Raw genomic sequence first — 18,836 nt, 5'->3', positions numbered from 1 at the left:
TATCTGTCCATCACGAACTGCGTGACTTCCTCTGCGACTAATAACATTTTGGTTGACCAAGCCTCTTCTGGTCGACTAACGATTAGTTAGATCATCAAAACATAGTTAGATCATCAAAACATAGAGCTCTTGTTTTGTATTAAAAGCTGAATGTTTTTAATGACTTGTTTCTACTAGGTGAGAGGCCTTACAAGTGCCAGACATGTGAGCGCACTTTCACCCTCAAGCACAGTTTGGTCCGACATCAGCGAATCCATCAGAAACTCCGTGGAGTGGATAGCGATGGTTCGACTTGTGGGGTCCCAGGTGGACCAGACGAAGACGGCTTCAGCGGACGTTCGGCTAGCGAAGGCGAGTGCACACCCACCAGCACCAATCCTCCGTCTGAGAACGAAAGTGAATTAACAGACATTGTGAAGGGGGAACCAACCTCACAGGAGAAAGAGGAGGATTGTGTACCCTCTGTGGAAACTGAAGAGTTTAAACTAACCTCCAAGAAAGGACCTGCATCAGCAACAGAGACACCCAAAGAACCTCCAGCAGAGAAACGAGCATCGGATTCACCCACCGCATCTGACTTGGAGCCATCGGAGGGATTCATCCAAGGCTTACTGGAGATCCACACCAAGCCCACTACTGAGCAAATTTTGCCCACCCCCGAGCCGCCACTGCTTGGCGTGGAGTGAAGAGCGACTCTTTCCAAGTTTCTTATCTTGTGGTGAAATGTGCTGCAACAAGAAGCAGTGCCATATAACAAAAGTACATTGCATTGAGAAAAAAGAAGCAATGACTCTTTCCAAGTGCCTTTCTACTTTTTTTGCTATATCTTTATCAGCATTTATCATGATCGAAAGTTGATTTTTATAGTATTTTACAATGATCTTTTTTGTGTGTGTAATCCTGAGAGAGCTACTTTAAGCAATATATGAACAAATTTGCATATCGTATTGTACAGTTCAGAGACCGTCTTATGAAAAGCAAGTTTATATCCTTATCCAGCGATGGCTGAGATTAACAAGAGGACATGTTTCTACTGAGAGGCTTGCACCCAAGTGCATAACTGGAATACGCAAATCGACTTGTTCTCCATAGGGCTTCTTCGTTGCTGTTTGTCCTCTTTAATTTGCCAGTTTCCCATTTTGTGTAATTCCTTTAATGACAGAGGCCTCCGGTGTAATTGTTTTATAACAGAGCTCTGTTATTCTGGGTGGTGCGTCGTGTAAAGATGTTTTGGGGAAACGGCCAAGCAAAAAATCTGAGGGTCATCCTCAGAAAGATGTTCAGCAGCTGTCGCATAAAATATATGGGCAATGTTTGCCCAAAACAGGTGATGAATGTCCAGCTGTGCTGATTGTGTCAATGTCATTAGTTAGCATTAGTGTTCCATTTTTTTGACACAAAAGGATGGTTTTTAATGAGGGAAGGCAATGTTTTTAGATTTACAGGCTCTTGAATTATGTCCATAAAGCCCTGTCTCAGCTACTTAAGAATACAAAAATAAAAAAAGCAAACACAATGAGGAATTACAGGAAGCCCATGAGTTATGAATCTGATGTACTTGACAAAAATACGATGAAATGTGTACCTGTGTCCAGGGTTACCGTCTTCCAAAAGAATCACTTTTTAAGCCTTACTCTTTCGTGTGAGCATTTAGGCAGGTGTCTCACTTTCTGCCGGGCTCACGAACTAGAATTCATGGTGTACTTGAACCCTGTCGCCCTGCTGCCTCCTGCCGGGATGTCGTCCTGTAGCGCTACTCAACTAGGAGGACCCCATGTCAATCACATGTTCTTTCGTAGTGTTGGATCTCTTTAACCTCTCAGTTTTATGAACTAGTGTTGTAAAGAAACCTCAGACACAAACAAAGCAAACCTCAAAGGGCATGGAGACTGTATGAAATTGTGTGGACTGGTAAGCATCTTCGATTATAGGTCTCTGGATTTCCTGGAGCAGCCGTTTACCCAAACGGATGCCTGTTGATCAGCACGCTCCGAAGTGCGATGACAGGACGCAAACAAGGAAAAGGAATATTGAACCAATAGTGGGGATGAGGAGAGAGTTTGCCCCTGATTGGATATCGGGTTGTGTGCGCCCCCTAGTGGTGAAGATCTAACATCTCTGCTCAGGCACGAAACTTGTAGTATTGGATGAACTTGAATGCAATTGCAATCGCTTTCTCTTATCTGTGTATTCCGGGACTTCTGCTTCTCCCGATGTCTTTTCCTGGGTTCATGTGAGTGTGTTTTGTGTTGGTTGTGTGCAGAAGTGATTGGTTTCCTGGTAAGAATGCTCACAGACTGTTTTTAATGTATTTATTATGACCCAGTGCGGATGAAGAAGTAAATGTGGAGAAGCCATGTATTAACAAAATTATGCTGCATAAAAATGATTCATATTCAATACTTAGCATCCCAGCTTTGATCTGGGTCCTTGATGATGATGATGATAATAATCACTTTTGATCTGAAAGCTTTATGTAGATCTTTGTATGCATTTTTTTTTTTTTAGAATGTGTGGCCTGTTTCTGTTATCTTTATTATATTATTATAATGATTATTTCAGTTTGACAGAGAGATACAAGTTGTTTTCATTTATATATTATTTTGCATATAAAACTGTGAAATTTACTATTCGGCTATGGGTGAATCTGTAGGGTAGTTTTGCATGATAACCTTTTGTGTTGTTCAGTTATTGTTTTTTCTTTTCAGTTTCGCCCCACCTGCCGCCCCGCTCTGTCTCACTCTCAGGGTTCATACAAAATGCTTTCTCAAATCGTCACTTTTCTTGCAACAAAAAATTCTCTTCACCTATGATTTCTGAATATGTTGAATCGTCAATCACTACTTTTTTAGCACTTGACTGTGAATTCAAATGAACAGGGTGGAGTTATCAAATCCACATTCCACTCATGGGTTTTCTACAAGATATGTTCTCCTTTTTCCCTGTTTGTGTTAATTTTTTTAAATCCTCCCTGTCTCTTTGGAAAAATGCAGAGGAATGGAGACCTGTCACTGTTTGACATGCTGACTGATGTAAAAGGGAGCTTTGTGTCGCTGCTACATCCCCAAAAATAATTCTACTGGACTTGAATGGAACCAGAATCACCAGAACATTTTTGGTACACTACTCTTGTTCTTCGAATGAGTGCTTCAGAATCAGAAATGTAACCTGTTCTGTATCAAAACTATTCAAGCAATAAAGATATATTAAATGAAAGGTGTGGCAGGATTTTTTTCTTATTTTCTCCCGAAGGCAATATGCCACTTTTAATGCATATGTTTGTGTTCTGCAGTCTGCAATTATAATGGGCTTGGTAATGTTTTTGCCAAGCAATGAAGGTCTATACATTTGTATCAACCGCTGTTGACACTATGTGTGTCCAAACTCACACAGTCTGTGTAGGTACTACATTTGATGAGGAATGAACTTCCATTGAATACCTACTTCAGAATCCCTGTAAAAGGTTTTTTTACGAATACTGTGTGCCATTTTCACATACTGTATAGTAGAGGGGTAAGCATATTCGGACACAGGTGCTGATTTCGCAGACTATACATTTTTACCGTATCTTTCTATGGCAGAAATGGCTTGAGTAGTATGCCAGTATGCATTTGTTTGTATTGGGACTGCTCCCAGAATTGTTCTGTGATGATGAATCCACACCAACAGGTGTCAGCAAGGGTTAAGGATTGGCTGGTTGGCTTCAGTGTTCCTGCTGGAAGATGCTGTAACTACACCATTATGTAAATAACCAGAAACAGGCAGACAAAATAGGGAAAATGTTAGCTTTTTCAGACTAAACATTCAAGTAATTTAATTTACATCTATTATGAGATGTCATACAATAAATAAATGATTACAAAAACTTTGATGGTTGCAGTAACAACATAATATTAGTGAAATTAGTTGATGGACGTATGTTTGCATGGCTCCTAAGCAGATGCAGATTACATTTTCAACACTGACTTTAGGGGAAAAATCTGTGGAATGGATTCAAAACCGTAAAGTGTTTTAAATGCAGCTTTGAGTTATTTAACTGATGAAAATGTAAAGGGCAGGTAATGTGTAGGAAGACAAACGCACAGTTTGAATGAGGGACTGTTTGTAACAATTATACAGGAACGAATCTGGGTTATTCAATTCTCCTCCTAGAGCAGGGATGGACAACTTCGGTCCTGCAGGGCCAGTGTCCTGCAGAGTTGACCTAATCAAACACACCTGAAGAAGCTAATCAATGTCTTCAAGATCACTAGAAAGTTACAGGCAGGTGTGTTTGATTAGAGTTGGAGCTAAACTCTGCAGGACACCGGCCCTCCAGGAGCAGAATCAAAGGATCCTCTATTATATCAGTGTCCTATTTGCATGTTCATTCCACAAGATTTAGCCAGTCTGAGGGATGGACATTTCTCTAATGAAGTTTGCTAAAGGTAGGTGCCAAATATCAACGCTTCTCTCCAGTATGAATTTAAGATCTTCTATCTGGCAAAAGTTTGCGTATATCACAAAAAAAAAGTCTAAAAATATGTAGATCATGTTTGAAGCCTCCAGAAAGTACTTCAGATTGGATAGTTCTGATCAGGAGCACTAATAGCGATCTGTTTTCCTTAAAAAGGAAGATGTTATGTGGTTCCCTGCTCAACTAAACCTCACAGTCCATGCTGTGGTGGGGATTCTTGTTGATCACCTTTCCAATTAAGGAGGCTGGAGTCTTCATGGATGGAGACCAGCTTCTGGAGTAAATGTAGAATGCAATTCTACTTAATGTTTTTTGTCATCAGTAATCTAGTTGATGCTGCAGGTTCTTCTATGCACGCTGAAGTTTGGCAGACTGTTGGTGAGAAACCCTAGTTTCCATCCACATTCATTTTTCATCTTTAAAAGCCACAGATGATAATGGGCTGGAAGGAGCTGAAGAGACTGTAACAGCCTTCACATCATCCATCATAGCAAAGCAGTTTTCTTCAGATTTCACTTGACATTCTGCAAAAACATACCAGTGTAGTTATATTGCGAGAAGCAATAATTAGACATGTTCTGTGTGTGTTATTGTCACATATCCACATGCAATTTATTTATTTATTTTTCATATTGTAACTATGAGTGCAAATTGTAACATACAAGTTGAATACAAAAAAAGTCACTGAAATTGGTTAAGCTTCAACCCTGTTACCATACTTCGTCCTTTTCAGGAAGTGAACTCTCCGAAGACAAATATTCTTCATCATTATTAAAAAAAATCAACCCTGTTACCAGGATTTTGTATTGTACACCAATCATTTTTGAAAAGTGGGTATTCGTGAGTGCATGATGTAGCGTTTAGTTCCAAAGCACAAAGGAAAACTTTATTGAAATGAAGTGTTTGCTCATGCAGATCAGTCCTGTTTATAATCAAATAAAAGAGCCCAACAAATACAACAATAGGCTGTTCATATGAAAACATCAATGCTGAAAAGGCTGGCGTTCCTTGCAATACCCATAAGTTTGTGCCATCTTTACGATGACACATTTCTTTGGTTTTGAAGGAGAAGCTGGAAGCTACATTTTCCCTCACCTATTCAAGATGTGAGAGAAGTTAGCAAAATACACATCATTTTGAAGATTTGGTGTTTAAAATAACCTCAGTGATACTTACCGTATTCATCACCAGACTCTGGTTCTTGCTTAACTTCTACTGTTGTGTTCGATGGGCCGACGCCAACAGTGACCTTCACAACTTCCTTTGGTACGCGTACATCTTTCCCCTCTATAAAACATTCAGTTTAAATTAGACGGGAAACAGAAAGTCGTACAGACAGAATTTTCATTTCTGGATGAACTATCCCGTACGGTACCTGCATGCATTACACGCAGGTGTTTTTTCATGGATGATGAATGAGCGAAGAATTTGAGACATTTGGGGCACTGGTAAGGTTTCTCCCCCGTGTGACTTCGCAGATGTACGGACAAATGCGCAAACTGTCGATAGCTCTTCTTGCACTGTGGGCACTGGTACGGCTTTTCTCCGGTGTGAACCCTCTGATGAACCACCAAATCTTTAGCTTGGCCAAAACACTTCCCACATTCAGGGCACTCGAATTTCGGTTTGTTCTCTTTGGTGTGAGTCCGCAGGTGGACCTTCAGGTGTCCCGCCTGACTGAAAATCTTATCGCACTGAGGGCACTCGTGCTTTTCTTCGGTGTGTGTCCGTCGGTGCAGAACCAGACTGCTGGGATGACTGAAGCTTCGCTCACACTGCGAGCACTGAAAGAGTTGGTCGCCCCGGTCGTAATGATGGCGGCGCTGGTGACGCGCGAGGTCGCAAAGTTTGACGAATCCTCTCCCGCACTCGGAGCATTTGTGCGGTCGCTCGCCTTCGTGAACATACCGAACGTGTTTTCTGAGGCCAGCTGCTTGGGTAAATGTCTTCAAACACAAACTGCATGTATGAGAGACCCCTGAAATGCGTAAATATAATATAAAATATTAATAAATCAAATAAAACATTATAGAAAATAAATTTTAAAAAATGTATTATATACGACCACTGATCACACTTTGTCAAAAAAATTGAGCATGTGACGCATTATGTCCTTTGATTGCGATTAGAGTTTATATTGTTTGCCAAGGGTCCAAAATTAACACTTGCATAGCCCCAAATCTGAAAAATATTGATTTTGCCAAACAGGTCATCTGGACAGTTGGAACATTAGGAATATCTAAATGGAAATACATGAATTACAGTATAATCTCCAATTTAGTTTTTGTTTGTTAATTAAATAAAAAAGAAACCAATTGTCTACTAAAGAAAATGGTTACTTCAATCCTAAATTTATTGTCAGGCATTTATTCAGTTTTTTCGTGGCTTCAACTTGACAGAAAAAAATAAAATAAATCTAGTTATTTTTAACATAATATATAATACATGCATCTCTTGGTAAGAAATATTTGGTAACACTTTAGAATAGGAAACATTCATTATTAACTACGACTTTTCTCTCAATAAATTCCTAATTTGCTGCTTATTAATAGTTAGAAAGGTAATTGTTAAGTTTAGGTATTGGGTAGGACTAGGGATGTAGTATAAGGCATTTATATGTGCTTAATTACTACTAATATGCATGCTAATAAGCAACTAATTAAGAGACCCTAAAATAAAGTGTTACCAAATATTTATAGGATTTATGCTTTATTTCAAAGCATTAAAATGTGTAAACGATGCTTTTTCATGGCATGCACGGTTCATATACCAAGCCATCTCATAATTTCTTACCTGAATGAAACGCATCTTGATGTTTTTTCAGACTTGCTTCAGAGACGAATGTTTCATCACACATTGAACACTGGAGAGGGTTTTCGCCCGGGTGGCCGCTCTGGTGGGCTATCAGGTTTCTCCTCCAGCGAAAACTCAGGCCACACTGAGAGCACTTGTAAGGTCTCTCTCCTGTGTGAATCCGCTGGTGAATTTTTAACATACAATGCTGACTGAATCTCTTCCCACAATGAGTGCATTCAAATGGCTTCTCCTGCACATCGACTTTTGGAGCACTTGTTGGTTTCTCCAGTCCACTTTGCTTCTTAGTTGAAGCTTCTGGAAATCATTAAAAACATGAGAAATGTACAAAGAAAGAAAGCTTGGAAGGTCAGTTTTTCAGGAATGCCATTTCAAACTTACTTTCATGAATTCGCATGTGAGCTCGGAGGAAACTGGGACGCCCAAACCCCTTGAAGCACACAGGGCAGTTGTGTGGCCTCACTCCTGTGTGAATTTCCAGATGTTTCTTCAAGTCTCCTGGGGTATAAAAGCTCTTATTGCACACAAAGCACAGGAAAGACCTCTCTCCTGTGTGTGTTTTAATATGCACAACCAGAGCCGATCTCTGACGAAAGCTTTTGTTACAGGTGGGACAGTTGAAGGGTCTTTCACCTGTGTGAATTCGCTCATGCTGTAACAAGCCTTGGCGTCGACCAAACTTCCTTCCGCAATAAGAGCAGGGGAAGCACTTCCCCTCTTTGTCAACATGCTGATCTGTTAAAATTACAAAGAAGAATCCATATTAACAAAACCATTATCAAATAAAAGTTAAATTGAGAACGTGATTGAAACAGCAGGTTATCCATCGACCCTGTTACCATCATCACTCACCCCTGTTACAATACTGTAGTATTACAGAAAACACTTCTTAATCCTTTCAGGAAGTGAACTCTACAAAGAAATAATTTTCTTCATTGATTTTCTTCAATTTTGTATAGTTTTGTAAAACTATCCTTTTAGAATGTGTACTCAAGATAAAAAAGACAAATATTCTTCATCAATTATTAAAAAGCCAACCCTGTTACCAGGATTTTGTATAGTAAACAAATGATTATTGAATATTTGCATATTCTCTGAGTTATCAACATTACATTTGGTTTCTAATAAACTCTTTCAGTTCCAAGGACCAGTTTGTTTGCCTATTTATCATATAATTAATGTCAACCCTGTTACTAGTTATTATAGGAATCAAATAACTATGACTCTATATTTGTAGAAATATCAATATACCTTGTTACCATCCCGACATATAATTTTGATAAGCAAACAGTTGCTGGTCCCCATTGACTTCCTTAGTATGGGGGAAAAATATTGAAGTCAGTGGGGACCAGAAACTGTTTGGTTACCCACATTCTTCAAAATATCTTTGTTTGTTTTCAGCAGATGTTTGGAATAAAGGTGAGGATGAACTCTTTAAGGTGGAACAATGCAATGGTATATCTTCATTTAGGAAAATAAATACTAATTTTGCAATTAATGCATGCAGTTCTATCCTACCTGGATGAAATATGAGTTGATGTCTTTTCAGGGAAATTGCGAGAGAGAAGGTTTTACTGCATATGGCACAATGATATGGCTTCTGATGATCTGTCAGCTCTGAGCTGGAACTCTGATCAGCATCATGGTCTTGATTCACTGATGGACTGAATCTCGTCTCAGTCTCTGATAGACGCTCCCCTGTGCTCATATCTGAAAAAATATATTAAGGCAATATTATGTGACGTGCTTATTATAGACACAAATAACCTAACCATAAATAAACAGCTAAAAATCATACTGTCTTCAGAAGCTCCAAGGTTTCCAGAAAGCACTGCTGATAGCTGCGATGAAGCAGAAACACCACAGACTCCTTCCATGTCATCTAGTTCTTCAGGAATAAGCTCCATATCAGCTCCAGCAGTCACAGCATCTCCTTCCTGCAGCTTGTTCAGATGGGATTGCATGTGTGCTTGCAGGCTGCTGGGCCGAGGGAAGCTTTTGGAGCACAAAGGACAACTGTGAGGTCTCACGCCAGTATGAGTTCCCATGTGTGTCTTCAGATCTCCTGAACCATAAAACCGTCTGAAGCATATGAAACATTCGAAAGGCTTTTCTCCGGTGTGAATTTTCCGATGCACGATCAACACCGAGCGCTGCCTGAAGCTTTTGTTGCACACGGTGCAGCGGAACGGTCTCTCTCCAGTGTGAATGCGCTTATGTTGCTCCATATCTTGACGTCGTCCGAATATTTTTCCACAGTATGGACAGGTAAAGCGATTTCTTTCAGCAACACTCAAATGTTCTGTTAAAAGAAATGAGTATTATCAATAATATATGAAATTGATAACATCAAACCAAACAATTTGTAGCAATGCTGTTGGTGATTTAAACAAAATGGTTTGCAAACTGAGCAGCAGGTTCTTAGCAAGCTTCAAGGAGGTTAGATAATAATGATTTTAAATAAGACAAAATAAGCATATAATAAGATTTTATTTTGAGTGAACTGTTGTTTTTCTTTAAAGAACCAGGATTCACAGTCTTAGAAATCCTAAATATGAGGTAGCCTAATTTTAAAAGCGTGCTTTATTGACCTTGAAAAGTAAATTAATAAAATATTAAAATGCTATGGGCATTTTTTTTTTTTATAAATACGGTTTTCTAGTTATGCACTAAAATATTTGTTTTATATATGACAACTGAATATAAATATTTTAAACTTATATATTTATTATACATGTATATTATATACAAATATGTATAAATATTTCTAAAAAGCCTTATCTGTAATCATTATCACAGACGACTGGAAAAGTCAAGGGTCTTTGAATATTGGGGGGGGGGGGGGGGGTAATTTAAAACTACTGAAAATATGACTAATGCTAATAATAATTTCCATAATATATTTATTTTATTCTACTATCAAATAAAAAGCAACAGAAAAGAAACTAAGTATTTTATATATATTTTTTACAGAATAAATTCCTTTACATTTCAGGAAGGGGGTCCCATCATTTTTGGGGGCCCGAGGCATCAAAAGGTTTGGAAAAACCCTGATTTTGGTAACTTCTGAATAGATGACGCAACAAAATAACCTCCAAGGGGTCAAATTTAGAGAACTGTTTGACATCCATATTTTGGGGGCTCTGCAATTTCTCCTCAGCTTTATTGAAAAACGCAATTTCTGATCTCACCTGGATGAGCGACACGTTGATGTTTTATCAGCGAGAAGGAGAGAGAAAACCTCCGGTCGCAGAGTGTGCAGTGGTATGGTCTCTCCTCCGTATGATGAGTGCGGTGGTGTTTTCTGAGGTTTACTGCTTGGCTGAAGTATTTCCCGCACTGGGAGCACTGGTACGGCTTCTCTCCGGTGTGAACGCGCAGATGGATCCGAAGCTTCGCTTGCTTATGAAATCTCTTTCCACAGTGATTGCACTGATGCGGCTTGTTTTCCTCACACGCTTGCTGGTGAGCTGCAAACTCCTCCTCTGGAAGAGGATTCAGTGTTTCAATGCCTGGGAGGAGAAAATTACACAATGTGGTATGTAAAGTGTGATTTTGAACCTCTGTTGAGATTTCTGGGATATGGTATTCTGGTAGAAACTATGAGTGCAATGGTAAGGTTTTGTAATTATTAGACTCACCCTTTACAGCAGAATGTGCCGAGTCGTGAGCGAGCTCAGATGAAGGAGATGGAGCTCTCTCAGCCTCCTCCTCTTGACTTTGGGGAATGTTTTCATTGGGTTCATCACTCTCTGTATTATCTGTAAGTTTCAGAGAGTGAGATTCACTATTGTCCTTAAGTGCATTGGTTTCTAAGTGCTTGTGCAGATCTTCAGAGGCCACAGAACTGCAAGGCCTCTCACTGTCATGAGCGTCCAAATGGTTTGTGTCCTCAGATTCAGAGAAGGTGTTTTCTGGAGATGTGAGACTGGATAGATGTGCGACGCTGTTGACGCAGTCGGGGCAGCGGTGGGAAATCTCTCCTGTGTGTGTTAGCTCATGTTCCTCCAGCTGACACGCAAAATTTTTCCCACATTCGACACAAATTAAGCACTTACCCTCCGTACTAACATCTTGACCTGCAAAAAGAGAGAATACTTAGTTTCACTTTTTCAGTTTCAGTTTGTCTCTTTATCAGAACAGATTTGGAGAAATGTAGCATTGCATCACTTGCTCATCAATGGATGCTCTGCAGTGAATGGGTGCCGTCAGAATGAAAGTTCAAACAGCTGATAAAAACATCACAATAATCCACAAGTAATCACCACACCACTCCAATCCACCAATTAATGGCTGCATGTTTTTAAGAAATAAATCCATCATTAAGATGTTTTTAACTTTTAAACCATCCCAATATACAAGTCCCTAATCTATAATATGGCTTCCACCAGTGAAAAAGTCCATCCTTTGTTTTCTGTCACTTCAAAATTCACCCACATATTTGTTTAGAGCTGTTTTGGCTTGTAAACGGTGCTTGATCAGTTCATATTTATCTCCTGATTCAGATGATATGAAATTTCACTGGAGAAAGTAATATTATGGATTATATTTTAGCAAAAAGCAAGTTTGAAGTTAATGTCTTAATGATGGATTTATTACAAATGTAATTGATGTATTATTAACTTAATTTATAGTATGTATATTATACAGATTGTGATGTTTTTATCATCTGTTTGGACTCTTATTCTGACGGCACCCATTCACTGCAGAGCATCCTTTGCTGAGCAAGTGCTGGAATGACACATTTCTCTCAACAAATCTGTTCCAATAAAGAATCAAACTCCTCTAAATATATTTTTAGCAAATTGTCATTATGTGAACTCTCCTTAAGCACTGATTTCTGTGTTTATATGTGACCCTGGACCACAAAATTTTTCGAAATTGAGATTTATACATAATCTGAAGCTGAATAAATAAGCTTTCCATTGATGTATGGATTGTTAGGATTGGACAATATTTGAAAATCTGGGCCCGTATTCATGAAAAATCTGGACAGTCCACTTCATTTTGGGCCTAAAAATACTCCATGACCGACGTCTTTAGTCCTATTCACTGCATAGCAACATATTGTACCTTGATGAAATGCACGCAGATGTCTTCTCAAGGAGGATAACAGGGCGAAGTTTTTAACACAGATGGTGCAGTGAAAGGCTTTCGCATCCGTATGGACGATCTGATGGGTCTTGAGGTCTCTTTCCCGGGTGAAAGTCTTTCCACACACCAAGCACTCAAAAGGCCTCTCTCCTGTGTGAATCCGGACGTGTTCGGACAGATGCTGTATACGGGAAAAACCCTTCCCACACTGAGAGCACTGGAAAGGCTTCGCTCTGGCAGAAAGGCTCTTTGCGTGGTCATCTGTGGAGACATTTGAAAGGAAAACAACAATGTTTAGTTGTCTCTCTCAACAAATATATACATGCGTTTAGTATATTTGGCAGCTAAACAATAAGAGAGTTTCTGATGACACATGAGACCCTGGAGCACAAAACCAGTCTTAAGTGGATGGGGTATATTTGTAGCAATAGCCAAAAATACACTGTATGGGTCAAAATTATTGGCCAAAAAAATCATTAGGATATTATGCAAAGATCATGTTCCATGAAGATATTTTGAAAATGTCCTACTGTGAATATATTAAAACTTCATTTTTTATTAGTAATATGCATTGCTAAGAACTTAATTTGGACAACTTTAAAGGTGATTTTCTCAGTATTTTGATTTTTTTTTTTTTTTTGCACCCTCAGATTCCAGATATTGCCAAATATTGTCTTTTCCTAACAAACCATACATCAATAATTTAGCAAAATGTACCCTTATGACTGGTTTTGTGGTCCAGGGTCACATATTGTAGCTGTGAAGTTGCAGTGTAGTAAAGTAAATAAAAGAGGAATGCAGTTATTACTATAGGTTATCCAACTGAAGTCAGAGTCAAGGTCAGTTTGCACTTTTCACAACAAGGTGGTACAGTATCTAAATGTTCAGGTTAATATAAAGCAATGCATTTTTAACTCGTGCATTCTGACCCGGCTCACAGGAAGCTCCTGATGGGTGCAGATCTTCTCCTGAATCAGACTCCTGTGCTCCAGCTGATGCAAACACACCCGCCTCCTCCAGATCACTGTATGACTTCAGATCCATGTCTTACTCAAAATCTAGAGAAAATACACATTCTTGTATCTTTATCATAAGTACCAAGTATGTACTCTGGTACAGTGATGGTATAAAAGGTAAAACACTATGGCATTAAATAACTATCATTATCATGTGGTATTAGCATGGTTCATGTTCAAAGAGATGGCAATACTCTAAACAATCTATATCTAGGTGTAATTATTATATTATGTATGTCTTCATGATAATAAAATCAAAGCTGGAGGCTGAACACACCTCCTTTAGATGCATCTCGATGTAGTTACATGTCAACACGCAGTAAAAGGTGCATTAGCTGTTATTCATGCAGATGAAAGAGAAAATAAACATTAGCTGCGCCACAACACTGAGACACAGCTGTTAAAGCCTCACCTTTCCTGTCTCATCACACAGTTATCATGCACGTCCACACGGACGGACAACCCGGAAATGACCGGAGGTGTTTTCATTTTGCAAAATAAAGGTCCATCGCGGAATTAAAAAACAAAAACAAAACAATTAGACCATGCAAATATTTTTATAATACGCTTTTTTACATGCAACGTTCATTTTAATCTTGCCACAAACATACCACAGGTCTTAAAAAAGTACAGTTTAGACCTAAATGCCATTACATATTATAACAAATAAATCAAACAAGAAGCATTTATTTGAAATTACAATTTTTTTAAACAATTTCAAAGGGTTTCAATCATAAAACTATAATAGTTATACGTTTGAAATTATGATAAAGTATTGTTTATGTGATGGGCCACAACTACACTATAATCTAAAAAGTCATTTTTAAAAGTTGCCTCAGAAAGATTAAGTTATTTATTTATTATTATTGTTAAAAATGTCTAGAATTATTTGTTTTTTGGTGGTTTGATATTGTCACGAATCCTGGCCATGAACTTCCGTTAACTCACCACCAGAGGTCACCCACTCACCACAGGGACTCTTGCACTACACTAACTGTTGCACGCCACCTCAGACTACAATTCCCATCATCCATTGCACTGACCACACACACAGCTGATTGCACTGATCACACACCCTACATAAACCATGGACTTCCTCTTCCTCTCTGCCGAGTATTGTATTGCGTTTATCACTCTCATAGCGATAGCTACTCTACGTAGTCATAGTCATGCCTTGCTTTAACTTGTGTGTTCTCTTGTGTTTTGACTCCTGCCCATGTTTTCTGGATTTACCCTTTTGCCTTGCCATTCGGACTCTGTTTGCAGCTCGATTGGATTATTGCTCTCGTACCTGGATTACCCCTTCTGTCAAGCCCCTTGGATATTGTACGCCGATCACCGACCACGCCTGTTTCACGTCTGTTTTGCCCTCTCTATACCTGTTTGCTGTTTGTTCGAACATGCCTGTAAATAAAAGTTTGCACTTGGATCCACACGTCTCACGTCTTGTTCGCCCCGTTACAGAATACTCGGCCACACAAGGATCCAGCAACTTTTCAGACGGACATTTGTTAGGTATGGACACTACAAGACTATTGTTTGCCCTTAAACAAGGCCCACACTCACTGGAGAACCATATTAGAGAGTTTTTAGCCATCGCTCATTATTCTGATTTACCTGACATTATCTTGATTGAGATTTTTTGTGATGGCATTAATCATTGCAATCTCAGCTTAGACGCGAGGGTCTGCATTCGTCACTGAGTGTTTTTTTGGATTTTGCTTTGTTGACTGTTGGCTCACTATTCACTGTGGGTGTTGCGGATGAGGATCGCGACACCGCATCTATGACTGAAACGGTGACGGCACCAGAGCGCACTCACAAAATGGCGGTCACAACCACCGGTCACGTCATTACTGCCATTCATAAATCAAGTAAGGTCACAGTCGATGTTAATGAACCACGTCAAGTCACAGTTGATGTTAAAGAGTCAAGCCAAGTCACCGGTGATCGTCATGAATCAAGTCACCTCACAGCTGATCTGCCAGAGTCTCACCACGTCTCCGCTAACCATCCAGAACCACGTCACGTTCTGTCTGTCACACCCAGATATTCAGGGTCAGTCTTTCGGTATCCTAGTATGGTGTCCAGTGTGAAGGATGCACCACTGATGTCTGCACATGCATCTGGTATCCCCAAACCAGCTCATTTTCCGCCTCCTGTTCCTGCACTAATTCCCCTGTCCGAAGCGCTTTCCATGGTTGGGATCACTTTATGTTGTGTTTGAGCTGCATACACCACCATAGAACTCCCAGAGGTAACGGTGGCCACTATTATGTCTTCAGATGTGGCGGCTGATGCACTGTACCTGTCCTGTTAATGAACTCTACCTGTTCCCTGATGTTACCATTGTAGAACCTCCAGAGGTGGTGGCATCTGCTGCAGAACCTTCAGAGGTGTCAGTGGTAACAACCTATGAATCCTCATCCTGTCCTGTCACGGCTATGGAGGCCGTCTATTTACCCATGTCACAGCCTATAAACTGTTGTCCTGCCCTGAGTCAGCCGAGGAGGCTGGTTGTGAATTACCAGTCCCATCAGTCACAACTGAGGGGGTTATGTGTGATCTTCCTGACTGTTGCGTTGTGCCTCTAGAGGCTGTTTGTGAACGCTTAACCCTGCCTGTCATGAACTCAGAAACTATAAATGCACCTCATATCTGTCCCGTTAAACTTATCACTGCCATGGAATCCTTAAATGAACTTGTGTTCCCTGCCTCGGTCCTTGAGACCACATATGCTCTGCTTGTCTCTTGTGTCTCGGTTCCCCCTAGGTCCCAGTCTCTGCCAGGGGTCTCTACTCCGCCGTGGTGGTTTTCTGCTCTGCCGTGGTGGTCTTCAGTTTGGTTCTGGTGGTCATCTGCTCCGCCCTGGTGGGCTCTAGTCCCGTCTGCTTTGCCTTGGTGCCCTGCTCTGCCGGCTTTGCCTCAGTTCTGGGTCTCTTCACCCTTGCTGTTTGTTCGACCATGCCTGTAAATAAAAGCTTGCACTTGGATCCGCACGTCTCACGTCTTGTTCGGCCCGTTACAGATATGTTGATACATTTTGTGTTTTGAGAGTGCAACACTCAGAGAAATTTAAAGGCTATTCCTAAAATAATTTATTATGAGACATTGACACTGTTGGTGTGCTGGTGCTCTTAAGACCTTGATATAAACAAATATCCGTAAGTCAAGTGGAGATATGAGAGACATGCATTATAAACATGAAAGGTTATCATTGTCATATTTTAGGGGATGTTGATCCAGTTGCTCCCTTTTCTGGCCCGACTTCACAGATGACCCACACCTTCAACTTGATGTCCAAGTTTTGGTCTTAGTCAGCTTGCTAATCGTAATATGGTAATAATAACATAGCACTATACATATAGCTACACTAATCAGCAACAGCATTAAACCTGTCTGTAAAATCATGTTGGTCCCTCTTGTGCTGCAAAAACAGCTCAGATGCGTCAAGGCATGGACTCCACTAGACCAAGACATCAGAAGCAGATCCTTTAAGTCCTGCAGTGTACCGTATTAATGAAGGAATTTGTGTTTTACCTTTATTTTGAATTTTGCACTTCATTGTATAGTAGTCAGTAAAATTTATGTCCTGGCAGAAAATTACCACTACATATTTTTGTACCATTTTTCTTTACCTATTTTCTTTACCTCCTAAAGGGCTCATAATAGTACACAAAAAAAAAACAGTAAAAAAATAAACTTCTTGTTTTAAGTTTATACAACAAAAAGTTGAGAAATTTCCTAAAAAATAAGTTGAGAAGAAAGAACGCATGGCTACCAATAGCTGCTCGCATAAAATTCAAGGCATTAATGTTTACCTACAAAACCAGCACTGGCTCTGCACCCCTTTACCTAAATTCACTACTTCAGACTTATGTGCCTCTAGAAGCTTGCGTTCTGCAAGTAAACGGCACATTATTGTGCCATCCCAAAGAGGCACAAAATCCCTTTCACAGACTTTTTACATTAAATGTTCCCTCCTGGTGGAATGACCTGCCTGACTCTCTCCAAAAATTGCATGCTGCATTAGACTAACTGAGACGTATCACAGCACTTACATATCATTGCTCTTTTGTTGGTTTTAATTGCTTCTATTGTCCTCATTTGTAAGTCGCTTTGGATAAAGCATCTGTTAAATGTAATATGCACCCTTTCAGGGTAAAGCAGGTAAAAGGTGTCCCTTTGAGGGTACTGCCCCAGTAGCAAACAGCTGTACTTGTACTCCTAAAAGTGCAATTTTGCACAGTGTTCTTCAAACCATTCCTGAACAATTTGTGTCAGGGTGAATTATCCCGCTGCCATCTTTAGATGCTGTTTCTAGTGCGGTAGCATCCACATGAATACCATGAGTCAAGGTTTGAGTTTTTTTGACAAAACGTACTTTTCAAAGTCCTCCGAGGCTGTCTGTATGATTCACACAAAATTAGGCAAACACTATCTTTATACACTTTTGACAGAAAGTTAAAAAAAGAATTTAGATGCATTATATTATTTATCATTGTTTACTAGGCTGATATATTTTGGGATGTGGCCCATTATGATTAACTATGATGTTATACTTCTATAGCTCACATGCTTATGTAAACAATGTAGTTTGCGATAATAAAAGACACAATTTGTCAATAAAATACCAAAATAATTCATGAATAATGTTAGTATTGCTGAATTAGGTGTTTATATCAACACACACATTAGGCATCATTGTCAGGTGTTAATTTATTGCTAAATATATAGTCCTTCATTTATAAGTTTAACATTCAGTAATGAAGTAATATGTACCTAACCTAATAAAAAAGTTAAGGTGGTCCTTTTAAAAATGGTTCTTAAATATTAAGATATGAAGAAGTAAAATAAATGGTTCAATGTTAATTTAACTTTAATATATCCCAATGTAAAAATGTAAAAACTTTTCTGACTAGTTGCAAGACATGATTAAATAGACTGCTGTCCATGTAAAAATTATTTTAGTTTGCATTTTATTCAAATTTAAAAAATGTCCCAACTTTTTCGGAAGCTGGGTTGTAAATCAAAAAGACAATTTTACAATAAATATCCACACACACACACACACACACACACACACACACACATATATATTTATATATATTTAATATTTCTGTAAGAACACATTTTGTTAGTTCTGTGGTATGAATAATAAAGCAAAATTGTAAGCGTAAGTAATCATACAGAGCACCTGCAGCCCAAACATTATCTGATTTCTTTACTTTTTCTAGCATGTTGTCTTCAGTAATATGACAACTGGTTCTGTGATTTCTTTTTAAATTGATTTCTGGTTCGTTATAGGATCTTTGTTTAGTTGGAAACTTGGCCACAGATTTGATGACTAGAGTAAATGCAAAAAGCAAGTATTTATAGAACATTTTTCTTTCTGAAAAAGTACTACAATGATCGTTAATGCAACCATTAAGGACCTGGCATCATTAGGAGGAGTC

The 18,836-nt window shown here is 39.2% G+C and overlaps 2 protein-coding genes across 6 annotated transcripts in view; one reads left to right on the top strand and one right to left on the bottom strand.

The window, feature by feature from the left end:
* rreb1a (ras responsive element binding protein 1a) overlaps window positions 1-3,213 on the top strand; it is a 52,799-nt gene extending 49,586 nt beyond the window's left edge. For all 4 annotated transcript variants that reach the window (XM_079409428.1, XM_079409429.1, XM_079409427.1 and 1 more), the window contains one exon: window positions 178-3,213. In XM_079409428.1, the coding sequence (XP_079265554.1) occupies window positions 178-686 (509 nt within the window). In that variant the 3' untranslated portion in view covers window positions 687-3,213. The remainder of the gene's footprint in view (window positions 1-177) is intronic.
* Window positions 3,214-3,771: 558 nt separating this feature from the next.
* znf271 (zinc finger protein 271) lies at window positions 3,772-13,867 on the bottom strand. 2 transcript variants are annotated; one of them, XM_079409431.1, is made up of 12 exons: window positions 13,793-13,867; window positions 13,294-13,422; window positions 12,344-12,625; window positions 10,912-11,349; window positions 10,462-10,782; window positions 9,069-9,572; window positions 8,789-8,980; window positions 7,652-8,005; window positions 7,250-7,567; window positions 5,832-6,434; window positions 5,633-5,743; window positions 3,772-4,980 (listed from the first exon to the last, which is right to left on the bottom strand). In XM_079409431.1, the coding sequence occupies exons 2-12, from the start codon at window positions 13,406-13,408 to the stop codon at window positions 4,862-4,864; spliced, it is 3,357 nt and encodes a 1,118-aa protein (XP_079265557.1). In that variant the 5' UTR covers window positions 13,409-13,422; window positions 13,793-13,867; the 3' UTR covers window positions 3,772-4,861. The 2 variants fall into 2 exon arrangements, with proteins under 2 accessions (XP_079265557.1, XP_079265558.1); XM_079409432.1 differs by lacking the exon at window positions 3,772-4,980 and adding an exon at window positions 5,035-5,551.
* Between the last annotated feature and the right edge of the window lie 4,969 nt (window positions 13,868-18,836).

This window comes from Barbus barbus (genome assembly GCF_936440315.1).
Source record: "Barbus barbus genome assembly, chromosome: 46".
In the NCBI taxonomy this organism is placed as follows: domain Eukaryota; kingdom Metazoa; phylum Chordata; class Actinopteri; order Cypriniformes; family Cyprinidae; genus Barbus; species Barbus barbus.
Note: the sequence above shows the minus strand (reverse complement) of the source record. Positions and strands in the feature narration are given on the sequence as shown.